The 21595-nt window shown below is 48.0% G+C and overlaps 1 protein-coding gene across 1 annotated transcript in view; it reads right to left on the minus strand.

The window, feature by feature from the left end:
* Window positions 1-2353: 2353 nt before the first annotated feature.
* The window catches only part of LOC147102437 (nucleotide-binding oligomerization domain-containing protein 2-like), a 43946-nt gene continuing 24704 nt past the window's right edge, over window positions 2354-21595 (minus strand). Inside the window, exons 4-6 of the mRNA XM_085964877.1 lie at window positions 16855-16938; window positions 9992-10075; window positions 2354-8640 (exon numbers count right to left, since the gene is read on the minus strand). Coding sequence (XP_085821003.1) covers window positions 8553-8640; window positions 9992-10075; window positions 16855-16938 — 256 coding nt within the window. The 3' untranslated portion in view covers window positions 2354-8552. The remainder of the gene's footprint in view (window positions 8641-9991; window positions 10076-16854; window positions 16939-21595) is intronic.

Here is a 21595-nt window from a genome sequence, read left to right on the forward strand (position 1 = left end):
GGTTCCTTCGCTCAGCAAGGCCCCAGCTGCCCTGTTTCCCTCGCTGCACCGTTATCAGCTCACACTTCCAGCAACTTTATGCAAATTTTAAAAAAACCTAAACGTGCATGAACAAGTCTAACAGGGTACGCCATGAGATGCCCCGCTCCAGTAAAATCTCACCCAATCTGTTTGAATACATTTACCAGCAATTCTATCCTCCAAGGTGTCTTATCAGAGCCCCTTACCGCACTCGGATGAATTTTCCTGGTTCCTGGACAAGTTATCTTTGTGTCCTTTCTGAGTCAGTTTGCCAATTCAGTGCCAATTTGCATCGAATTACAAGCAGTTTTGTGCCATGGACCTGTGCCCACTGGAATCCAGTTCAAACAAAGACGTTTTCACATAGATCTCTTAGAGAATGAAAGTCTTGTATTTCTATAGCGCCTTTCACAACCATCGGACGTCTCAAAGCGCTTTACAGCCAATGAAGTACTTTTTGGAGTGGAGTCACTGTTGTAATGTGGGAAACGCAGCAGCCAATTTGTGCACAGCAAGCTCCCACAAACAGCAGTGTGATAATGACCAGAGATTCTATTTTTTTTAGTGATGTTGATCGAGGTGTTGGATAGAAGAGACTTTCATCTCATCATGAGTTGGAATCACATCCAGCAATAAGAAGCAAAAGAGTTATTCGAATCCGATCCCCTGTCCCGTTCCCTGTCCCCATAATTTGCCATGTAAATGTATGATCAATAAGCCATTGGTGCAATCAAGACTTTTGCCTTTGTTGTTCTGAATTGTATCCTCCTACTTTGTAGAATTTTGTTTATTTGGGTTGAAACCTCAACTCACTGTGTGTCCTGTGTTTTTTAATTCATTCATGTGATGTGGGCGTTGCTGGCAAGGCCAGCATTTATTGCCCATCCCTAATTGCCCTTGAGATGGTGGTGGTGAGCCGCCTTCTTGAACCGCTGCAGTCCGTGTGGTGAAGGTACTCCCACAGTGCGGTTAGGGAGGGAGTTCCAGGATTTTGACCCAGCGATGATGAAGGACCGGCGATATACTTCTAAGTCAGGATGGTGTGTGACTTGGAGGGGAACTTGGAGGTGGTGGTGTTCCATGCGCCTGCTGCCCTTGTCCTTCTAGGTGGAAGAGGTCGCGGGTTTTGGAGGTGCTGCCGAAGAAGCCTTGGCGAGTTGCTGCAGTGCATCTTGTAGATGGTACACACTGCAGCCACGGTACGCCAGTGGGAGTGAATGTTTAAGGTGGTGGATGAGGTGCCAATCAAGTGGGCTGCTTTGTCCTGGATGGTGTTGCGCTTCTTGAGTGTTGTTGGAGCTGCACTCATCCAGGCAAGTGGAGAGTATTCCATCACACTCCTGACTTGTGCCTTGTAGATGGTGGAAAGGCTTTGGGGAGTCAGGAGGTGAGACACTCGCCGCAGAATACCCAGCCTCTGACCTGCTCTTGTTGCCACAGTATTTATGTGGCTGGTCCAGTTAAGTTTCTGGTCAATGGTGACCCCCAGGATATTGATGGTGGAGGATTCAGTGATGGTAATGCCGTTGAATGTCAAGGGGCGGTGGTTAGACTCTCGCTTGTTGGAGATAGTCATTGCCTGGCACTTCTGTGGCGCGAATGTTACCTGCCACTTATCAGCCCAAGCTTGAGCCTCGTCCAGGTCTTGTTGCATGCAGGCATGGACTGCTTCATTATCTGAGGAGTTGTGAATGGCACTGAACATTGTGCAGTCATCAGCGAACATCCCCATTTCTGACCTTATGTTGGAGGGAAGGTCATTGATGAAGCAGCTGAAGATGGTTGGGCCTAGGACACTGCCCAGTTGCCCAGGTGTAGTTCCTACTGAACCCGATAAAGCTTAAAGATGTGAGTTTCGCTTCCTCCACAAAACTGATCCGTAGCATTAAAGGACTAAGTTAGGAGGAACAACTGATAGCCCTTGTGTCTTTCAGCATTAGAATAGAAATGACCTTATAGAGATACGCAAGATAGTAAATGGTACAGAAAAGTTAAATGCAAAACAACTCCTTAAAATTAAACCACATCAGAAGGACAAGGGGCACAAGTTCAAACAAGCAAGATTCAAAAGTAGAGCTGATGGCATGAAGTTTGTCAAACAAAGAGCGATCCTCTTATGAGGAAGGATTTTTATTGTTTTGGTATCTTCGTGCTCTTGGAGAATACTGTGATGTAGTGGGATGGATTCGCAGGCTGATTAACAGTCTGACACGCCGTGACACGAACACTCCTTCCATGGCCGTAACCATCTTTATACCAGCCGGTAAGAGAGCCCATATGGCGGGTGGGTTTTATAGGCTCCCCCCAGCCTATACGATGAGGGGGGGGGGACACCCACGTCGGCACAAGTACCCCGCTGGATGTTAAGCCAGGAGTCAGAGCTGGAGCTCCATCTCCACTCGCTGGGACTATCTGAAGCGGGGTTCAAACCCTGCACCTTCCGACTCGAGAAGCGGGAATACTACCGTTAAGCTCGTTCTGTGAGGTAGGGTAATGGAGGCAAAAACCCCTGGAATGGTTTTAAGAAATAGCTGGAACACTGACGGGAGGACTGGTTGGTGGAGATAGGATGAGCCAAATCCATATCTATGTTGTGAAATAACAACAGAAAATGCTGGAAAAACTCAGCAGGCCAGGCAACATCCGTGCAGAGAAATTAGAGTCGACGTTTCGGGTCGAAACCCTTTTTCAAAACTGGAAAGGAAATGAAATAGATCGAAGGCAGGGCTGCGATAGAACAAAAGAAGTAAAGAGGCATTAAGAGGTATTCAAAACCAGACGAGATGGTAATAGGACAGTGGAGACAAAAGACGGCTCAGATTAGGTGTGAAGTGTACTGGCAGGATGAGAGACAGCTGCCATGTGGGAGAGAGAAAAATAAGGAAAGGGGGGGGGGAGGGAAATCCCAAAACAGAGGAGTGGAAAAAAATATATAAGTAAAAATGTAATAGGGGCCGAGGTTATGATCTGAAATTGTTGAACTCGATATTGAGTCCACTGATTCAAACTGAATTAAGGAATAAAGGAGGAAACTGCCTCAAGGTGAAGATGAAGAACGTATTGGCTGTGTTGTATTTTATTGTTTCAGTAATCTAATACACAGTGAATTTCCTTACCTCTGGAGAGCTGTCAAATGTACATAATCAGGCAGTTTGTAGCTGGCTCCATGAACGTAACCAGCTCCTGAACCCTTGGTGCGCAGATACTGGTTAAGTGGGGTTTGCCTGTTGGTTCCCTTTTACAAAGCTATTTGTTCCGAGTCTCGATTGATCTTTTTTCAAATCAGATGCGATAGCAAAGCAGCAGAGAGTGCCCATGAACGGTATTTTTAAAAAAAAATTGTGCTCTCTAGTGTCTCGTGCTTTGAAATTTGCGACAGTGTAAGTGATTGCACTTAAAGCAGTGGTACCCGTGTTCCTGGATTCTTTCTAATCTACCACGCGATCTTTTTGCAACATCTGCAATTGTCCATCCTCATTGTTTGAGGAAGGAAGTAGGTAGGACAGGGAGAGGGAAAACTGCAAGCCAAGTTACCCTGGTACGCTGAATGCATGTAGCCACTGAGCTGGTAGGTGGCAGAGGATCGATAAAAAGTTATTTCTCTACCCTCAGATTAGGAATTGTAAATCTTACCATTTGTTTGTTACTGATTTTTGTCCTTTCTTGGTGTCCCATTATCCCCCAATAACAACCCAGATTTTCTATTTGTTTTACCCGGATTTGAACTGTAAATGCTGTTTCTGGCTTCCCAATAATCTGCAATTTCTCTTCCTTCCCTTGCCTTCCAAAGTTGTGGAGTCCTAAATCCAGGAAACATAAGACGTAGGAGCAGGAGTCGGTCATTTGGCCCCTCGAGCCTGCTCCGCCATTCAATAAGATCATGGCTGATCTGATCTTGGCCTCAACTCCACCTCCCTGCTCGCTCCCCATAACCCTCGACTCCCTTACCTTTCAAAAATCTGTCTGTCTCCACCTTAAATATATTCAATGACCCAGCCTCCACAGCTCTCTGGGGAAGAGAATTCCAAAGATTCACAACCCTCTGAGAGAAGAAATTCCTCCTCATTTCCGATTTAAAAGGGTTTCCCCTTATTCTGAAACTATGCCCCCTAGTTCTGGATTCCCCCATGAGGGGAAACAACCTCTCTGCATCTACCCTGTCGAGCACCTTCAGAATCTTATATGTTTCAATAAGATCCCCTCCCATTCTTCTAAACTCCAATGAGTATAGGCCCAATCTGCTCAACCTTTCTTCATAAGATAACCCCTTCATCTCCGGCTTGTAATAAGGGAACAGCTATAATCATGGGGGATTTTAATTATCATATTAACTGGACAAATCAAATTGGGCAGAGCAGCCTTGAGGATGAGTTTATTGAGTGTATTAGGGATGGGTTTCTTGAGCAGTATGTAACTGAACCAACCAGGGGGCAAGCAACTTTAGATTTGGTCCTGTGTAATGAGACAGGATTAATTAAAAATGTCCTAGTAAAGGATCCCCTTGGAATGAGTGACCATAACACGGTTGAATTCCATATTCAATTAGAGGGGGAGAAGGTTGGATCTCAAACAAGCGTGCTGAGCTATGAAGACTATGAAGGTATGAGAGCGGAATTGATTAGAGTGGACTGGGAAAATAGATTAAAGGGTAAGACGGTACATGATCAGTGGTGTACATTTAAGGAGTTATTTTACAACTTCCAAAAAAAATATATTCCACTGAGGAAAAAAGGGTGTAAAAGAAAAGATAGCCATCCGTGGCTAAGTAAAGTAATTAAGGAAAGTATCCAACTAAAAACAAGGGCATATAAGGTAGCCAAATCTAGTGGGAGGATAGAAGATTGGGAAGTCTTTAAAGGACAGCAAAAAATAACTAAAAGATTGATTAAGAAAGGGAAGATAGATTATGAAAGTAAATGAGCAAAAAATATAAAAACAGATAGCAAAAGTTTCTATAGTTATATAAAAAGAAAAAGGGTGGCTAAAGTAAATGTTGGGCCCTTAGAGGATGAGACCGGGAAATTAATCGTGGGAAACATGGAGATGGCAAAAACGCTGAACAAATATTTTGTATCAGTCTTTACAGTAGAGGACACTAAGAATATCCCAACACTGGACAAACAGGTGGCTCGAGGAGGGGAGGAGCCAAAAACGATTAAAATCACTAAGGAAGTGGTACTTGGTAAAATAATGGGACTCAAGGCAGATAAATCCCCTGGACCTGATGGCTTACATCCTAGGGTCTTGAAGGAAGTGGCGTTAGGGATTGTGGATGCATTGGTAATAATTTTCCAAAACTCCCTGGACTCAGCAAAGGTCCCGGCAGATTGGAAAACTGCTAATGTAACACCCTTATTTAAAAAGGGTAGTAGGCAGAAGGCTGGAAACTATAGACCTGTTAGCCTAACATCTGTGGTTGGTAAAATGTTAGAGTCCATTATTAAGGAGACAGTAACGGGACATTTGGATAAACATAATTTAATTGGACAAACTCAGCATGGTTTCATGAAGGGGAAGTCATGTTTGACAAATTTGCTTGAGTTCTTTGAGGAAGTAACATACAGGGTGGACAAAGGGGATCCAGTGGACGTAGTGTATTTAGACTTCCAAAAGGCATTTGACAAGGTGCCACACAAAAGATTATTGCTCAAGATAAAAAGTCACGGGATTGGGGGTAATATTCTGGCGTGGGTGGAGGATTGGCTCTCTAACAGAAAGCAGAGAGTTGGGATAAATGGTTCGTTCTCAGACTGGCAATCAGTAACTAGTGGTGTTCCGCAGGGGTCAGTGCTGGGTCCCCAACTCTTTACAATCTATATTAACGATTTGGAGGAGGGGACCGAGTGTAGCATATCAAAGTTTGCAGATGATACAAAGATGGGACGGAAAGTAGTGAGTGAGGAGGACATAAAAAACCTGCAAAGGGACATAGACAGGCTAAGTAAGTGGGCAGAGATTTGGCAGATGGAATACAATACTGGAAAGTGTGAGGTTATGCACTTTGGCAGGAAAAATCATAGAGCAAGTTATTATCTTAATGGCAAGAAACTGGAAAGTACTGTAGTACAAAGGGATCTGGGGGTCCTGGTGCACGAAACTCAAAAAGTTAGTATGCAGGTGCAGCAAGTGATCAAGAAGGCCAATGGAATGTTGGCTTTTATTGCTAGGGGGATAGATTACAAAAACAGGGAGGTATTGCTGCAGTTGTACAAGGTATTGGTGAGACCGCACCTGGAATACTGCATACAGTTTTGGTGTCCATACTTAAGAAAAGACATACTTGCTCTCGAGTCAGTACAAAGAAGGTTCACTCGGTTAATCCCGGGGATGAGGGGGTGGTCATATGAGGAGAGGTTGAGTAGATTGGGACTCTACTCATTGGAGTTCAGAAGAATGAGAGGCGATCTTATTGAAACATATAAGATTGTGAAGGGGCTTGATCGGGTGGATGCGGTGAGGATGTTCCCAATGATGGGTGAAACTAGAACTAGGGGGCATAATCTTAGAATAAGGGGCTGCTCTTTCAAAACTGAGATGAGGAGAAACTTCTTCACTCAGAGGGTGGTAGGTTTGTGGAATTTGCTGCCCCAGAAAGCTGTGGAAGCTACATCATTAAATAAATTTAAAACAGAAATAGATAGTTTCCTAGAAGTAAAGGGAATTAAGGGTTACGGGGAGCGGGCAGGAAATTGGACATGAGTCTAGGTTCGGAATGGTCATGGCCCTGTAGGTAGTGGAGTGGGCCCAGGAGCCGTGTAGCGTGGTTCTGCTCCTACTTCTTGTGTTCTAATTCTGTGTTAGATTTCAGGGGATGGTTTTATTCCTGTTCCTGGCTGGGTGGAGATCGCCTTTACAGGAGGTAAGTACTGTAGAAAATATAGGGACAGAGTGATCTCCTGGACGAGTTTCGATCGCCTAGATGGGTCGGAGAGGAATTTCCCAGATTTTTCCTCCCAAATTGGCCATTGGGTTTTTTAGCTGGTTTTTCGCCTCTCCCGGGAGATCACTTGGGTTCGGGTGGATGGAGAGGTGTAGAAGATTTGAGGTTAGGATCAGATCAGCCATGATCTTATTGAATGGTGGAGCAGGCTCGAGGGGCCGATTGGCCTACTCCTGCTCCTATTTCTTATGTTCTTATGTTCTTATGTAATCAACCTCGTGAACCTTCTCTGAACTGCCTCCGATGCAAGTATATCCTTCCTTAAATAAGGAGACCAAAACTGTACGCAGTACTCCAGGTGTGGTCTCACCAACACCCTGTACAATTGTAACAGGACTTCCCTACTTTTATACTCCATTCCCTTTGCAATAAAGGCCAACACTCCATTTGCCTTCCTAATTACTTGCTGTACCTGCATGCTAACTTTCTGTGATTCATGTACAAGGACCCCCAGATCCCTCTGTACCTCAGCATTTTGCAATCTCTCCCCATTTAAATAATATTTTGCTTTTTTATTTTTCCTACATTATACTCCATCTGCCAGATTTTTGCCCACTCACTTAGCCTATCTATATCCCTTTGGAGATTCTTTGCGTCCTCCACACAATCTGTCATGTTAGGAACGGGCACCCAATGTCCATATAAACGTTATTCTGTCCACTATTTCAGCACAGGCACCACCTGTGTTCTTTTTAACCAGGTTCACATCTCCATTAAGATAGCAGTCAGAGGAATGTCTTATGAAGGCGATAAATGGTCACCTCTTAATATCGAGAGCAGTTAATTCTAGACCCCAGTGTAAAGATTTTATCTTTTACGCACTCGCACATACAAGGAACACACTGGGAATGAGTCTCATGCAGTAAACCTTTTGAACTGTGTTAAATTCATTTTTTTTCCCACTCAGCATTTGACTTTTTTTGTTATCCTGAAAGCCCTGAGAAATTCGTCAGGAAATGTTTTCAAAAATAAAAACTGAAGACATTGAATCTCTCCAGGTTGAAAGAGAACCCCCTGGTTCGGTGAGCATTGTGTATATGTAGAACTTTGAGATAACCCTGTGATTGATTCTGGATACAGGACAGCTCTGTTGAGATGTCCTTGTATCTCTTTTCATATATTTTTTTCATTCTCGGGATTGTGAGCGTCATTGGCAAGGCTGGTATTTATTTCCCCATCCCTGGTTGCCCTTGAGAAGATGGTGATGGGCCGCCTTCTGGGTTTGATACAAGTGAGTGGCTTGCAAGGCCATGGCAGAGGGCAGTTAAGAGTCAACCATGTTGGTGTGGGACTGGAGTCGTATATAGGCCAGTCCGGGTAAGGAGGGCAGGTTACCTTCCCTAAAGCACATGAGTGAACCTGTTGGGTTTTTACGACAATCTTTTATTGATACCAGCTTTTTATTTCCAGATTTAAAAAATTAAGTTCTGAACCTGCCATGGTAGGATTCTGAACTCACTGGATTATTAGTCCAGGCCTCTGGATTACCAATCCAGTAATATAACCACTACACTACCTTACCCACCTATTCCTAAATTGTCTTAATGTCATCATTGGCAAATGCTGCAAACACAGTTAAGTGAGATAAGCTTCACGTCACGACGATCATTTCTTGCTTCGTTCTCTTCACTTTCTCCATTTCTTCTACTCCCAGGGGTCCAAAGTGGTTGTTGTACAAACTAACAAAGAAAGATATCATTCACATTTCATTATTGTAGTCAGTAGCAGGATGTCATTACTTAGAGCAAAATTATCTAATTGAAGATTTCCATGATCTGCGTATGTATGTTTTTCTATTTTCCTTATCTTCTTTTAGCTTGTGCTCCACTCCCAACAGGCCTCTGTTGATGCCATTCGGTGGCCAGCCACCAGGGGGCATGTGAGAGCAGTTTGGGGTGGTTCACTCTGTGATTTTTACCGGCCTTCCTGAGAGGGCGTAATATTAGGGACTGGACTGGACAAGACTTTGTGCCATTGAAGCTCATCGCTCTACTATATTAACTTTCCCATAGAAGATAGGAGCAGTAGTCGGCCATTCGGCCCCTCGAGCCTGTTCCGCCATTTAATGAGATCATGGCTGATCATCCAAATTCAGTACCCTGTCCCTGCTTTCTCCCCATATCCCTTGATCCCTTTAGCCTTAAGAAATATATCTAACTCCTTCTTGAATATATTTAATGAATTGTCCTCAACTGTCTTCTGTGGTAGAGAATTCCACAGGTTCACCACTCTCTGGGTGAAGAAATTCCTCCTCATCTCAGTCCTAAATGGCTTACCCCTTATCCTTAGACTGTGACCCCTGGTTCTGGACTCCCCCGCCATCAGGAACATCCTTCCTGCATCTAGTCTGTCTAGTCCTGTTAGAATTTTATAAGTTTCAATGAGATCCCCTCTCATTCTTCTAAACTCTAGCAAATATAAGCCCAATCGACCCAATCTCTCTTCATACATCATTCCTGCCATCCCAGGTATCAGTCTGGTGAATCTTCGCTGCACTCCCTCCATGGCAAGAACATCCTTCCTCAGATAAGGCGACCAAAACTGCACATAATACTCAAGGTGTGGTCTCACCAAGGCCCTGTACAACTGCAGCAAGACATCCTTGCTCCTGTACTCGAATCCTCTTGCTATGAAGGCCAACATACCATTTGCTGAAGGCCAACATACCAACATACCATCATGACATCTAATTGTATTTTGAACAACACCAATGATTTGTCTTGATAGGTTGTGCTCGACATAGAAGCACTTCTAACAGAACCCAATCAGCCAGAGACCAGGAAATTTGGGGGGAGGGGGCGTGGGGAAATGAGGGCTATAGTATATTTGGAATATAGTATATGAATAATTTGAGGCATGATGTAGTAAGTGTAGCAGGCTTGGGAGGAACAGGGGACTTTGGACCTATGGTTCCCAAAGCTCGCCACCCACTGGGGTTTTTCACACTGAAGAACATCCATAAATACAGCATCAAGAGTAGGAAACCTGTACACAGACTATGTCTGCAGGGAAGGTTTATCAATCACTTACTTGAGTTGTCTAAGAACTGTATTGGACATTAATGCTTTGGACAAATAAAAGGCGCCTTCATCTTCAATCACATTCTCTGCCAACCTGTTAATGACAAAGAAGAACTTGCGAGCCAGGGATCATTGAATTACTTCAGATTATGTGAGGCTGCGCGTGATCAGTGCGGGGTTAACGCCTCTGCTAAATTCGTGGATGAAGGAATACCGTGCTTATGGTCTTATCCAGTAATAGCGACGGAAACAAAGGGCAGCTGTGAATGACCTCAAGGAGAAAAAAATCAAAGAACCTTGAACTCTGGAGTGAGCTGACAGGGTAGATCTCATTTAAACAGTGCTCACTGCTCATTGCTGTTATTGCCAGGAGCAGCAGTTTGTTCAGGCATGTAGGGCGATTTCATAACCCGACGTTCCCAGCGAGGAGCGGCACTCGCAGGGAGCACCTCTCGGAAAATTGTGGGCATGAAGTGTCGGCCCATGGTTTTCCGCCATTCCGTTCTATCCAGATCGTGGAGTCACCCCTAGGGTTCTTCACATAGGCTGGTGGCATCCTCTCGCCATCAAGCACTTTGCTGACAGTTTGTTGATTACCCCAAGTATGGAAGAACATAATTCCCTTTACTTCTAGGAAACTGTCTATTTCTGTTTTAAATTTATGTAATGATGTAGCTTCTACAGCTTTTTGGGGCAGCATATTCCATGGACCTACCACCCTCTGAGTGAAGTAGTTCCTCCTCATCTCAGGGAATTAAGGGTTACGGGGAGCGGGCAGGAATTTGGACATGAGTCTAGGTTCGGATCGGTCATGGCCCTGTGGGTAGCGGAGCAGGCCCAGGGGCCGTGTAGCCTGATCCTGCTCCTATTTCGTGTGTCTAATTCTGTTAGATTCAGGAGATGGTTCTGTGATAGTGGATTGGCGGTTAGGATCAGATCAGCCATGATCTTATTGAATGGCGGAGCAGGCTCGAGGGGCCGACTGGCCTACTCCTGCTCCTATTTCTTATGTTCTTATGTTCTTATGGGTCACTGCCTTCAACCACTACAGTCCTCACGGTGATGATGTGCCTACTCTGGTGTTAGAATTCCCTACCTAACAACAATGAAGGAACAGCAGTATATGTCCAAGTCAGGATGGTGTGTGACTTGGAGGGGAACTTGAAGGTAGCAAGGCTGGGAGGTGCTGTCTATGTAAGCATTAGTTTTTTTTAAATTTGTTCAAGGGAGGTGGGCATCGCTGGCCAGGCTGGCATTATTTGCCCATTCCTCATTGCCCTTCAGAAGGTGGTGGTGAGCTGCCTTCTTGAACCGCTGCAGTCCGTGTGGTGAAGTTACTCCCTCAGTGCTGTTAGGGAGGGAGTTCCAGGATTTTGACCCAGCGACGATGAGGGATCGGCGATATACTTCTAAGTCAGGATGGTGTGTGACTTGGAGGGGAACTTGGAGGTGGTGGTGTTCCCATGCACCTGCTGCCCTTGTCCTTCTAGGTGGAAAAGGTCGTGGGTTTGGGAGGTGTTGCTGAAGAAGCCTTGGCGAGTTGCGGCATACATCTTATAGATGGTACACACTGCAGCCACAGTGCGCCGGTGGTGGTGGGAGTGAATGTTTAAGGTGGTGGATGGGGTGCCAATCAAGCGGGCTGCTTTGTCCTGGATGGTGTCGAGATTCTTGAGTGTTGTTGAAGCTGCACGCATCCAGGCAAGTGGAGAGTATTCCATCACACTCCTGACTTGTGCCTTGTACATGGTGGAAAGGCTTTGGGGAATCAGGAGGTGAGACACTCGCCGCAGAATACCTAGCCTCTGACCTGCTCTTGTTGCCACAGTATTTATGTGGCTGGTCCAGTTATGTTTCTGGTCAATGGTTACCCCCAGGATGTTGATGGTGGGGGATTCGGTGATGGTAATGCCATTGAATATCAAATGCGGTGGTTAGACTCTCGCTTGTTGGAGGTAGTCATTGCCTGGCACTTGCGTGGCGCGAATGTTATTTGCCACTTATCAGCCCAAGCCTGAATGTGGGTCAGATCTTGCTGCACGCGGGCATGGACGGCTTTATTATCTGAGGAGTTGTGAATGGCACTGAACAGTGTGCAATCATCAGCAAACATCTCCACTTCTGGCCTTATGATGGAGGGAAGATCATTGATGAAGCTGCTAAAGATGGTTGGGCCTAGGACACTGCCCTGAGGCTATGATGATTGACCTCCAACAACTACAACCATCCTCCTTTGTGCTAGGTATGACTCCAGCCAGTGAAGAGTTATCCCCCTGATTCCTATTGACTTCAGTTTTACTAGGGCTCCTTGATGCCACACTCGGTCAAATGCTGCCTTGATGTCAAGGGCAGGCAGTCTCACCTCACTTCTGGAATTCAGCTCCTTTGTCCATGTTTGGACCAAGGCTGTAATGAGGTCTGGAGCCAAGTGGTCTTGGTGGAACCCAAACCGGGCATCAGTGAGCAGGTTATTGGTGAATAAGTGCAGCTTGATAGCACTGTTGCCAACACGCCCATCATAGGTCACCACGCCCCATCATTGGCCATCGCTCCCATCATTGGCCATCGCTCCCACCATTGGCCATCGCTCCCACCATTGGCCATCGCTCCAATCATTGGCCATCGCTCCCATCATTGGCCATCGCTCCCACCATTGGTCATCGCTCCCACCATTGGCCATCGCTCCCACCATTGGTCATCGCTCCCACCATTGGTCATCGCTCCCATCATTGGCCATCGCTCCCACCATTGGTCATCGCTCCCACCATTGGCCATCGCTCCCATCATTGGCCATCGCTCCCACCATTGGCCGTCGCTCCCACCATTGACCATCGCTCCCATCATTGGTCATCGCTCCCACCATTGGCCATCGCTCCCACCATTGACCATCGCTCCCATCATTGACCATCGCTCCAATCATTGGCCATCGCTCCCATCATTGGCCATCGCTCCCACCATTGACCATCGCTCCCACCATTGGTCATCGCTCCCACCATTGGCCATCGCTCCCATCATTGGCCATCGCTCCCATCATTGGCCATCGCTCCCATCATTGGCCTTCGCTCCCACCATTGGCCATCGCTCCCACCATTGGCCATCGCTCCCACCATTGGCCGTCGCTCCCACCATTGGCCATCGCTCCCACCATTGGCCATCGCTCTCATCATTGACCATCGCTCCCACCATTGGCCATCGCTCCCACCATTGGCCATCGCTCCCACCATTGGCCATCGCTCCCACCATTGGCCATCGCTCCCACCATTGGCCATCGCTCCCACCATTGGCCATCGCTCCCATCATTGACCATCGCTCCCCCCATTGGCCATCGCTCCCACCATTGGCCATCGCTCCCACCATTGGCCATCGCTCCCACCATTGGCCATCGCTCCCATCATTGGCCATCGCTCCCACCATTGGCCATCGCTCCCACCATTGGCCATCGCTCCCACCATTGGCCATCGCTCCCATCATTGGCCATCGCTCCCACCATTGGCCATCGCTCCCACCATTGGCCATCGCTCCCATCATTGGCCATCGCTCCCACCATTGGCCATCGCTCCCACCATTGGTCGTCGCTCCCACCATTGGCCATCGCTCCCACCATAGGCCGTCGCTCCAATCATTGGTCATCGCTCCAATCATTGGTCGTCGCTCCCACCATTGGCCATCGCTCCCATCATTGGCCATCGCTCCCACCGTTGGCCATCGCTCCCATCATTGGCCATCGCTCCCATCATTGGCCATTGCTCCCACCATTGGCCATCGCTCCCATCATTGGCCATCGCTCCCACCATTGGTCGTCGCTCCCACCATTGGCCATCGCTCCCACCATTGGCCGTCGCTCCAATCATTGGTCATCGCTCCCATCATTGGCCATCGCTCCCATCATTGGCCATTGCTCCCACCATTGGCCATCGCTCCCGCCATTGGCCATCGCTCCAATCATTGGTCATCGCTCCCACCATTGGCCATCGCTCCCACCATTGGCCATCGCTCCCACCATTGGCCATCACTCTCATCATTGGTCATCGCTCCCACCATTGGCCATCGCTCCCACCATTGGCCATCGCTCCAATCATTGGCCATCGCTCCCACCATTGGCCATCGCTCCCACCATTGGCCATTGCTCCCACCATTGGCCGTCGCTCCCACCATTGACCATCGCTCCCATCATTGGTCATCGCTCCCACCATTGGTCGTCGCTCCAATCATTGGCCATCGCTCCCACCATTGGCCATCGCTCCAACCATTGGCCATCGCTCCCATCATTGGCCATTGCTCCCACCATTGGCCGTCGCTCCAATCATTGGCCATCGCTCCAATCATTGGTCATCGCTCCCACCATTGGCCATCGCTCCCACCATTGGCCATCGCTCCCACCATTGGCCATCGCTCCCACCATTGGCCATCGCTCCCACCATTGGCCATCGCTCCCACCATTGGCCATCGCTCCAATCATTGGCCATCGCTCCCACCATTGGCCATCGCTCCAATCATTGGCCATCGCTCCAATCATTGGTCATCGTTCCCACCATTGGCCATCGCTCCCACCATTGGCCATCGCTCCCACCATTGGCCATCGCTCCAATCATTGGTCATCGCTCCCACCATTGGCCATCGCTCCAATCATTGGCCATCGCTCCCACCATTGGTCATCGCTCCCACCATTGGCCATCGCTCCCACCATTGGCCATCGCTCCCACCATTGGTCATCGCTCCCATCATTGGTCATCGCTCCCATTGGCCGTCGCTCCAATCATTGGCCATCGCTCCCACCATTGGTCATCGCTCCCATCATTGGTCATCGCTCCCATTGGCCGTCGCTCCAATCATTGGCCGTCGCTCCCATCATTGGTCATCGCTCCCATCATTGGCCATCGCTCCCACCATTGGCCATCGCTCCCATCATTGGCCATCGCTCCAATCATTGGCCATCGCTCCCATCATTGGCCATCGCTCCCACCATCGGCCATCGCTCCCATCATTGGCCATCGCTCCCATCATTGGTCATCGCTCCCATCATTGGTCATCGCTCCCACCATTGGCCATCGCTCCAATCATTGGCCATCGCTCCTACCATTGGCCATCGCTCCCACCATTGGCCATCGCTCCCACCATTGGCCATCGCTCCCACCATTGGTCATCACTCCCATCATTGACCATCGCTCCAATCATTGGCCATCGCTCCTACCATTGGCCATCGCTCCCACCATTGGCCATCGCTCCCACCATTGGTCATCGCTCCCATCATTGACCATCGCTCCAATCATTGGCCATCGCTCCCACCATTGGCCATCGCTCCCACCATTGGCCATCGCTCCCACCATTGGCCATCGCTCCCATCATTGGTCATCGCTCCCACCATTGGTCATCGCTCCCACCATTGGCCATCGCTCCCACCATTGGCCATCGCTCCCACCATTGGTCATCGCTCCCACCATTGGCCATCGCTCCCACCATTGGCCATCGCTCCCACCATTGGCCATCGCTCCCATCATTGGTCATCGCTCCCATCATTGGTCATCGCTCCCACCATTGGCCATCGCTCCAATCATTGGCCATCGCTCCTACCATTGGCCATCGCTCCCACCATTGGCCATCGCTCCCACCATTGGCCATCGCTCCCACCATTGGTCATCGCTCCCATCATTGACCATCGCTCCAATCATTGGCCATCGCTCCTACCATTGGCCATCGCTCCCACCATTGGCCATCGCTCCCACCATTGGCCATCGCTCCCACCATTGGTCATCGCTCCCATCATTGACCATCGCTCCAATCATTGGCCATCGCTCCCACCATTGGCCATCGCTCCCACCATTGGCCATCGCTCCCACCATTGGCCATCACTCCCATCATTGGTCATCGCTCCCATTGGCCGTCGCTCCAATCATTGGTCATCGCTCCCATCATTGGCCACCGCACACCATCATTGGCCGTCGCTCCCATCATTGGTCACCAAGCCCCATCATTGGCCATCGCTCCCATCATTGGTCACCAAGCCCCATCATTGGTCATCACTCCCATCATTGGCCGTCGCTCCCATCATTGGTCACCAAGCCCCATCATTGGTCATCACTCCCATCATTGGCCATCGCTCCCACCATTGGCCGTCGCGCCAATCATTGACCATCGCGCCAATCATTGACCATCACTCCCATCATTGGCCATCGCTCCCATCATTGGTCACCAAGCCCCATCATTGGTCATCGCTCCCACCATTGGCCATCGCTCCAATCATTGACCATCGCGCCAATCATTGACCACCGCTCACCATCATTGGCCACCGCTCCCATCATTGGTCACCAAGCCCCACCATTGGTCACCATGAAACATTTTTTGTTTTCCTCCTCCCTAAATACTGAGAATAGAAGACTGGCACTATGGCACAATTGGGTCAAAGGACCAATCAATAATAAATAGCGCAGTTGATTTGTTATCAGTCAGGTCCACTCAGAATGTGGTGTTTAGACTTGGGTAGCAAATCGAGCGACATGCAATAAATGTAGGAATTTGATTTGTTGCAGGATATTGAGCCAAACAAAACCATTTGAGCTAATAATGTTTACACAGCCAGTAGACTAAAAGCAACTTAAACAAGCTCAGGTTCACTCTGTTGGTCATGAACCCATTACCGTGCAAGAACTCGAGAGCACGTTCGACCAGATGGTTAATTTTAAGAATTGAATGTATCCAAACAGTCAAATCAATAATCAATAGAGTGCTTGATCGTCAAGGTGACCTATGTTTCTTTCTTTCAGGAGCCCCAAGCTGTAGAAAAAAGCGCTTCCAACAGGAGGTTGCAGCGATTCTGCAGCCACTGTTAACACTAGCATTGCAAACACTAGTTAAAGGTGATAGTATCATACAAACCCAATATAAGTGAGGGTACAGTTCTGTGCTATAACGGCTGCTATTTCTTTAGCTCCTTTGTCTCCAATGCCATTCCACTGAAGTCTGTCGAGAAAGATAAACAGGATCTTAACTACTGATTGGCATTTTTTTTTAATTAAAGGGAAAGTTTCTATGTTAACTCACTTGTATTTTTAAAGTTATAATGTGGATGGTTATTAAGAATATTAAGGTGTGAGTAGTCCAGTGCTTAAAGTTGCAGTTCACAAAGCTACCCTTGCAGTCAGGTTGTTCTGACGTAGAGTTAGAAGCCAACTTGCTTCAGAACATAAGAACATAAGAAATAGGAGCAGGAGTAGGCCATTCAGCCCTTCGAGCCTGCTCTGCCATTCAATGAGATTCACCGGCCCTATCGCTATATCCCTTGATGCCCTTACTAGTCAGAAACCTGTCGACTTCTGTTTTGAATATACCCAATGACTGAGCCTCCACAGCCCTCTGGGGTAGAGAATTCCAAAGATTCACCACCCTCCGAGTGAAGAAATTTCTTCTCATCTCAGTCCTGAATGGCCTACCCTTTATCGTGAGGCTGTGGCCCCTGGTTCTCGACTCCCCAGCTAAGGGAAACATTCTCCCAGCATCCACCCTATCAAGCCCTGTAATAATTTTGTATGCTTCAATGAGATCCCCCTCTCATTCTTCTGAATTCAAGAGAATACAGGCCTAGTTTACTCAATCGCTTCTCATACGACAGTCCCATCATCTTAAAATGGATAAAGCCAGCATCATCCATAATGGAGATGTCCCTGCAGCCTGGGCACATTTCAGTAATACAGAGTTTGCAGGCTTGTTTCATCACCTCTGTTCCGGTGCTCCCACCGATCACAGAGCCAGAGTTTAGGGTGAAGTGGAACCATGGAGTGCTGATCTCAAACTCTGCTGCAGAAATGTGATTATATTCCGGAACAGGCTCGAGAGACGGAATGGCCATTGACTCCAATGGAGAGTAGAATCAGGCAGGGTGTCAAACCAGCGTTGCACCCGATCCCGTCAGCTTCCCGATGGGCGTGTCAGGTTAAAATTGCCCCCTAATGCGTCACAGTCATTTTTTAATTAGCTAAGTTTGCAACTGTATATTGAAAAGTGTCTTGTAGAACAATAGTGGAAAACCAGTAGCTTTAATGCACATGTGTCACATTTTGGGATTTTCAACCATTTTACTTAGTCAGTCGTGGATCAGCGGGTAGCGCTCTCGCCTCTGAATCAGAAGGTTGTGGGTTCAAGGCCCACTCCAGAGACTTGAGCACAAAAATCTAGGCTGACGCTCCAGTGCAGTACTGAGGGAGTGCTGCACTGTCGGAGGTGCCGTCCTTTCGGATGAGACGTTAAATCGAGGCCCCGTCTGCTCTCTCAGGTGGGCGTAAAAGATCCCATGGCACTATTTCGAAGAAGAGCAGAGGAATTCTCTCCTGTATCCTGGCCAATATTTATCGCTCAATCAACATCACTTAAAAAACAGATTCTCTGGTCATTATCACATTGCTGTTTGTGGGAGCTTGCTGTGCGCAAATTGGCTGCTGCGTTTCCTACATTACAACAGTGACTACACTTCAAAAAGTACTTCATTGGCTGTAAAGCATTTTGGACGTCCTGAGGTCGTGAAAGGCGCTATATAAAAGAAACTTACAAGAGATATCAAAATCAGTATGAAGAATTTTTACAGTTACATTAGGAAAAAGAGGGTGGTCAGGCACAGTGTTGGTTCCTTAAAAACTGAAAGTGGTCATATTGTCAATGACAATGGGGAATGGCGGACATGTCGAATAATTACTTTGTGTCAGTATTTACAGTAGAAGAAGAAGGTAGCATGCCGGACATTCCAAAGAAACTAATACCGAATTGGGGACAGGGACTCAATAAAATTAATGTATGTAAAATAAAAATAATGAAGAAAATAATGGCACTAAAGAATGACAAATGGCCAGATGGTTTCCATCCCAGTGTTTTAAAGGAAGTCAGTGAGCACATTGCAGATGCCCTAACTATAATCTTCCAAAGTTCTCTAGACTCAGGAACTGTCCCTTTAGATTGGAAAACTGCGCCTGTCACTCCTCTTTTTAAAAATGGCAAGAGAGGGAAACCAGGGAATTATAGACCAGCTAGCCTAACATCTGTTGTCAGGAAATTGCTAGAGTCTATAATTAAGGATAGGGTGACTGAACACCTTGAAAATTTTCAGTTGATCAGAGAGAGCCAGCATGGATTCGTGAAAGGTAGGTCATGCCTGACAAACCTGATTGAATTTTTTGAGGAGGTGACTAAAGTAGTGGACAGGGGTGTAAGATTCGCGAAATTTTCATTAAATAATCACGTAGGAAAATAGGGTTAATAAAACAGCTTTATTGACCAAAAGAAGCTTATACAGAGAAACCTTTGATAAAAGGGCACACAAAATGGCCACCAGACCTCGTGACCAGCTTCTGGGACCATCTGAATTTCTGTTACTGCAAGCCAGACAGGCTTGTGGATTGAGGGCATTAAAAGCCCGCGAAAACCAGTTTCGGGAAGCCGAAACTCATGGAACTGAGTATACATATTGATTAGATTACAAGTACAGGACAGATTTGGGTGGCAGGATGCGACCCATCAAGGAATGGGCGGACAATTGAACGAACGCTTTAACCCATTTACTGTACAAAGAGAAGCCGTTTAACAGCCATCCAGGGCAATCTCCAGACCGATCAATATACAAACCAAGTTACGGTAACAAAGCAAAGACATTATCGGCCCAGGAAGGCCAGTTAAGCTATCACCGACTCCCGTTATGAAGACAAAACACCCCTGCAGAGAGTTCTGCCCGCCAAAATTATTACAAAGACAGGACTATGATTTGGCGGGAGATAAGAATGTTCCAAAAGGGTATAACTGTGGATTAAGTAAAGTCCATCAGAGAGTACTCCATCGGTACGCTTCGGGACAGACTCCATCGGAACCAAGCAGCACTTCGGTTTGGACCGTGTTCAGTGTTCGGCCAGGCAAGGCCCGGCCACGACGAGAGGACGATGAGAAGATTTCGGCTTGGAAGCCAGCTCGGCCAGGCAAGGCCCGGCCACGACGGGAAGACGACGAGGGAGGCCCGGGTACTTTTGTCGGGAGATCATCGACGACCCAGGCCGGAGAAGAAGACACTCAGGGCCCAGGTACTCCAGTTCTCAGAAGGACCATTATGACTGTATAAAGAGTCATTTCGGGGCCCGGTACTCCAGTTCTTCAACATCACATCGGCGCGCGCTCATCGCAGGAGAACCAAGAGGAAAACAAGCTGCGCCAGAAGCTTCCAAACCCACGTGACGACGGAAAGCTGTGTCGAAAGGCGGCAAAGCCTTTTTCGCAATTCTTAAAGTGGTGAGTGTAGTGTATGTAATGTTCCACCTTTAAGAGAACTATTTTAAGGGTTGCACTACTTTATCTTGGCTACTGTATACTGTAATACCGGTGGTGACCACACCGGTATATAAGTGCTGTGTAAGGATTTATTGGGCAGATTCGCCCTGACCTTCGAATAGTAAAGTCCTGTTAAAGTTACTCTTGTAGTCTGTGTATTAATTCACCATATAACCCACAGACTTTACAGTGGCGATGAGTTCGATCTTACCCTGCGGCAGCGATACATCCGAAGCAGTTAACGAGCGTCGAGAGGAGGCACCCGCCCTCGTCATTCTGCTGAGAGAAGACTCGAGTCTGCAGAGCAAGGAAGAAGGAAGAATTCAGACATGAAGCCTTCCATCAGCAACAGGCAGTGATCGTCCCTTCTGCCACGGTGGTGAGTGAGCCGATCAGCCACGAGAAGCAAGTCGGCCACGTTGACTGTGAGTAGGGGGAAAATTAAAAAAAAGAACGGAGGAAGGGCGGTGAACTCGACCACAGTCGAGGGGGAAAGGAGCCGGACAGAAGTCGGGCCCAGAGGCGCTGAGACTGGGGCAGCGTGGGGCACGGAAGCCGCGGTGCAAGCGGGAATGCAGCCGGTGTGAGAGACCGGGCTACCAGCGGGAACGCAGCCGGTGTGAGAGACCGGGCTACAAGCGGGCTGGGAGATGCAACAGCGTCGTGAGACAGCTCGACCGCGACTGGCGAAAGGCCGGGCAGCTACCGAGGCCGCAAGGCACTGCGACCGGGATCGTAAGGCGCGGGAAGAAATAAAAATAAGAAACCGCGGAGAACTCAGCCGCAGCCGGGGGAGGAAAGGGCCGGACTGCGAGAGGGCTGGGAGGTGCGATTGGAAGCCGCTGAGGGAGAGACAGAGCCCGAGCGAGCGGGAGAGACAGAGCCGAGCGAGGGAGACCGAGGAGATTCAGCCAGCGGCTGGAACTGTTCGCCGTCAACGGGTTGTCCCCAGCGCCGGTTGCCCTGCCGAGAAAAGGGAACAAAGAACGCACTGAAGCCGACGCGCAGGCTGCGAACCCCGAAAGCCAGCGGTCGTCACCCGAGGGAAAAGCTTACCCCTCCCGACAGTAGGCGGAGAAGAAGACAGGAGCGGGAAACCGCCATTTTGAAAGTGGGCGGGGAAGAAGACAAGCGCGGGAAACCGCCATTTTTGGAAAAAAAAAGTTAAAGAAAAATTTCGTTGTTGTTTCTCAGGAAGAATGTGAAGATGCCTAAGCGTGGCAACATCAACGAATTCGATTCTGATGTGGAAGATTGGACCACGTATGTAGAACGCATCGAGATATATTGTAAGGTCAATAAGATAGCAAATTATGAT

The sequence above is a fragment of the Somniosus microcephalus genome, chromosome 22 (genome assembly GCF_052327205.1).
Source record: "Somniosus microcephalus isolate GS21.2 chromosome 22, FLI_Smic_1.0, whole genome shotgun sequence".
Lineage (NCBI taxonomy): Eukaryota > Metazoa > Chordata > Chondrichthyes > Squaliformes > Somniosidae > Somniosus > Somniosus microcephalus.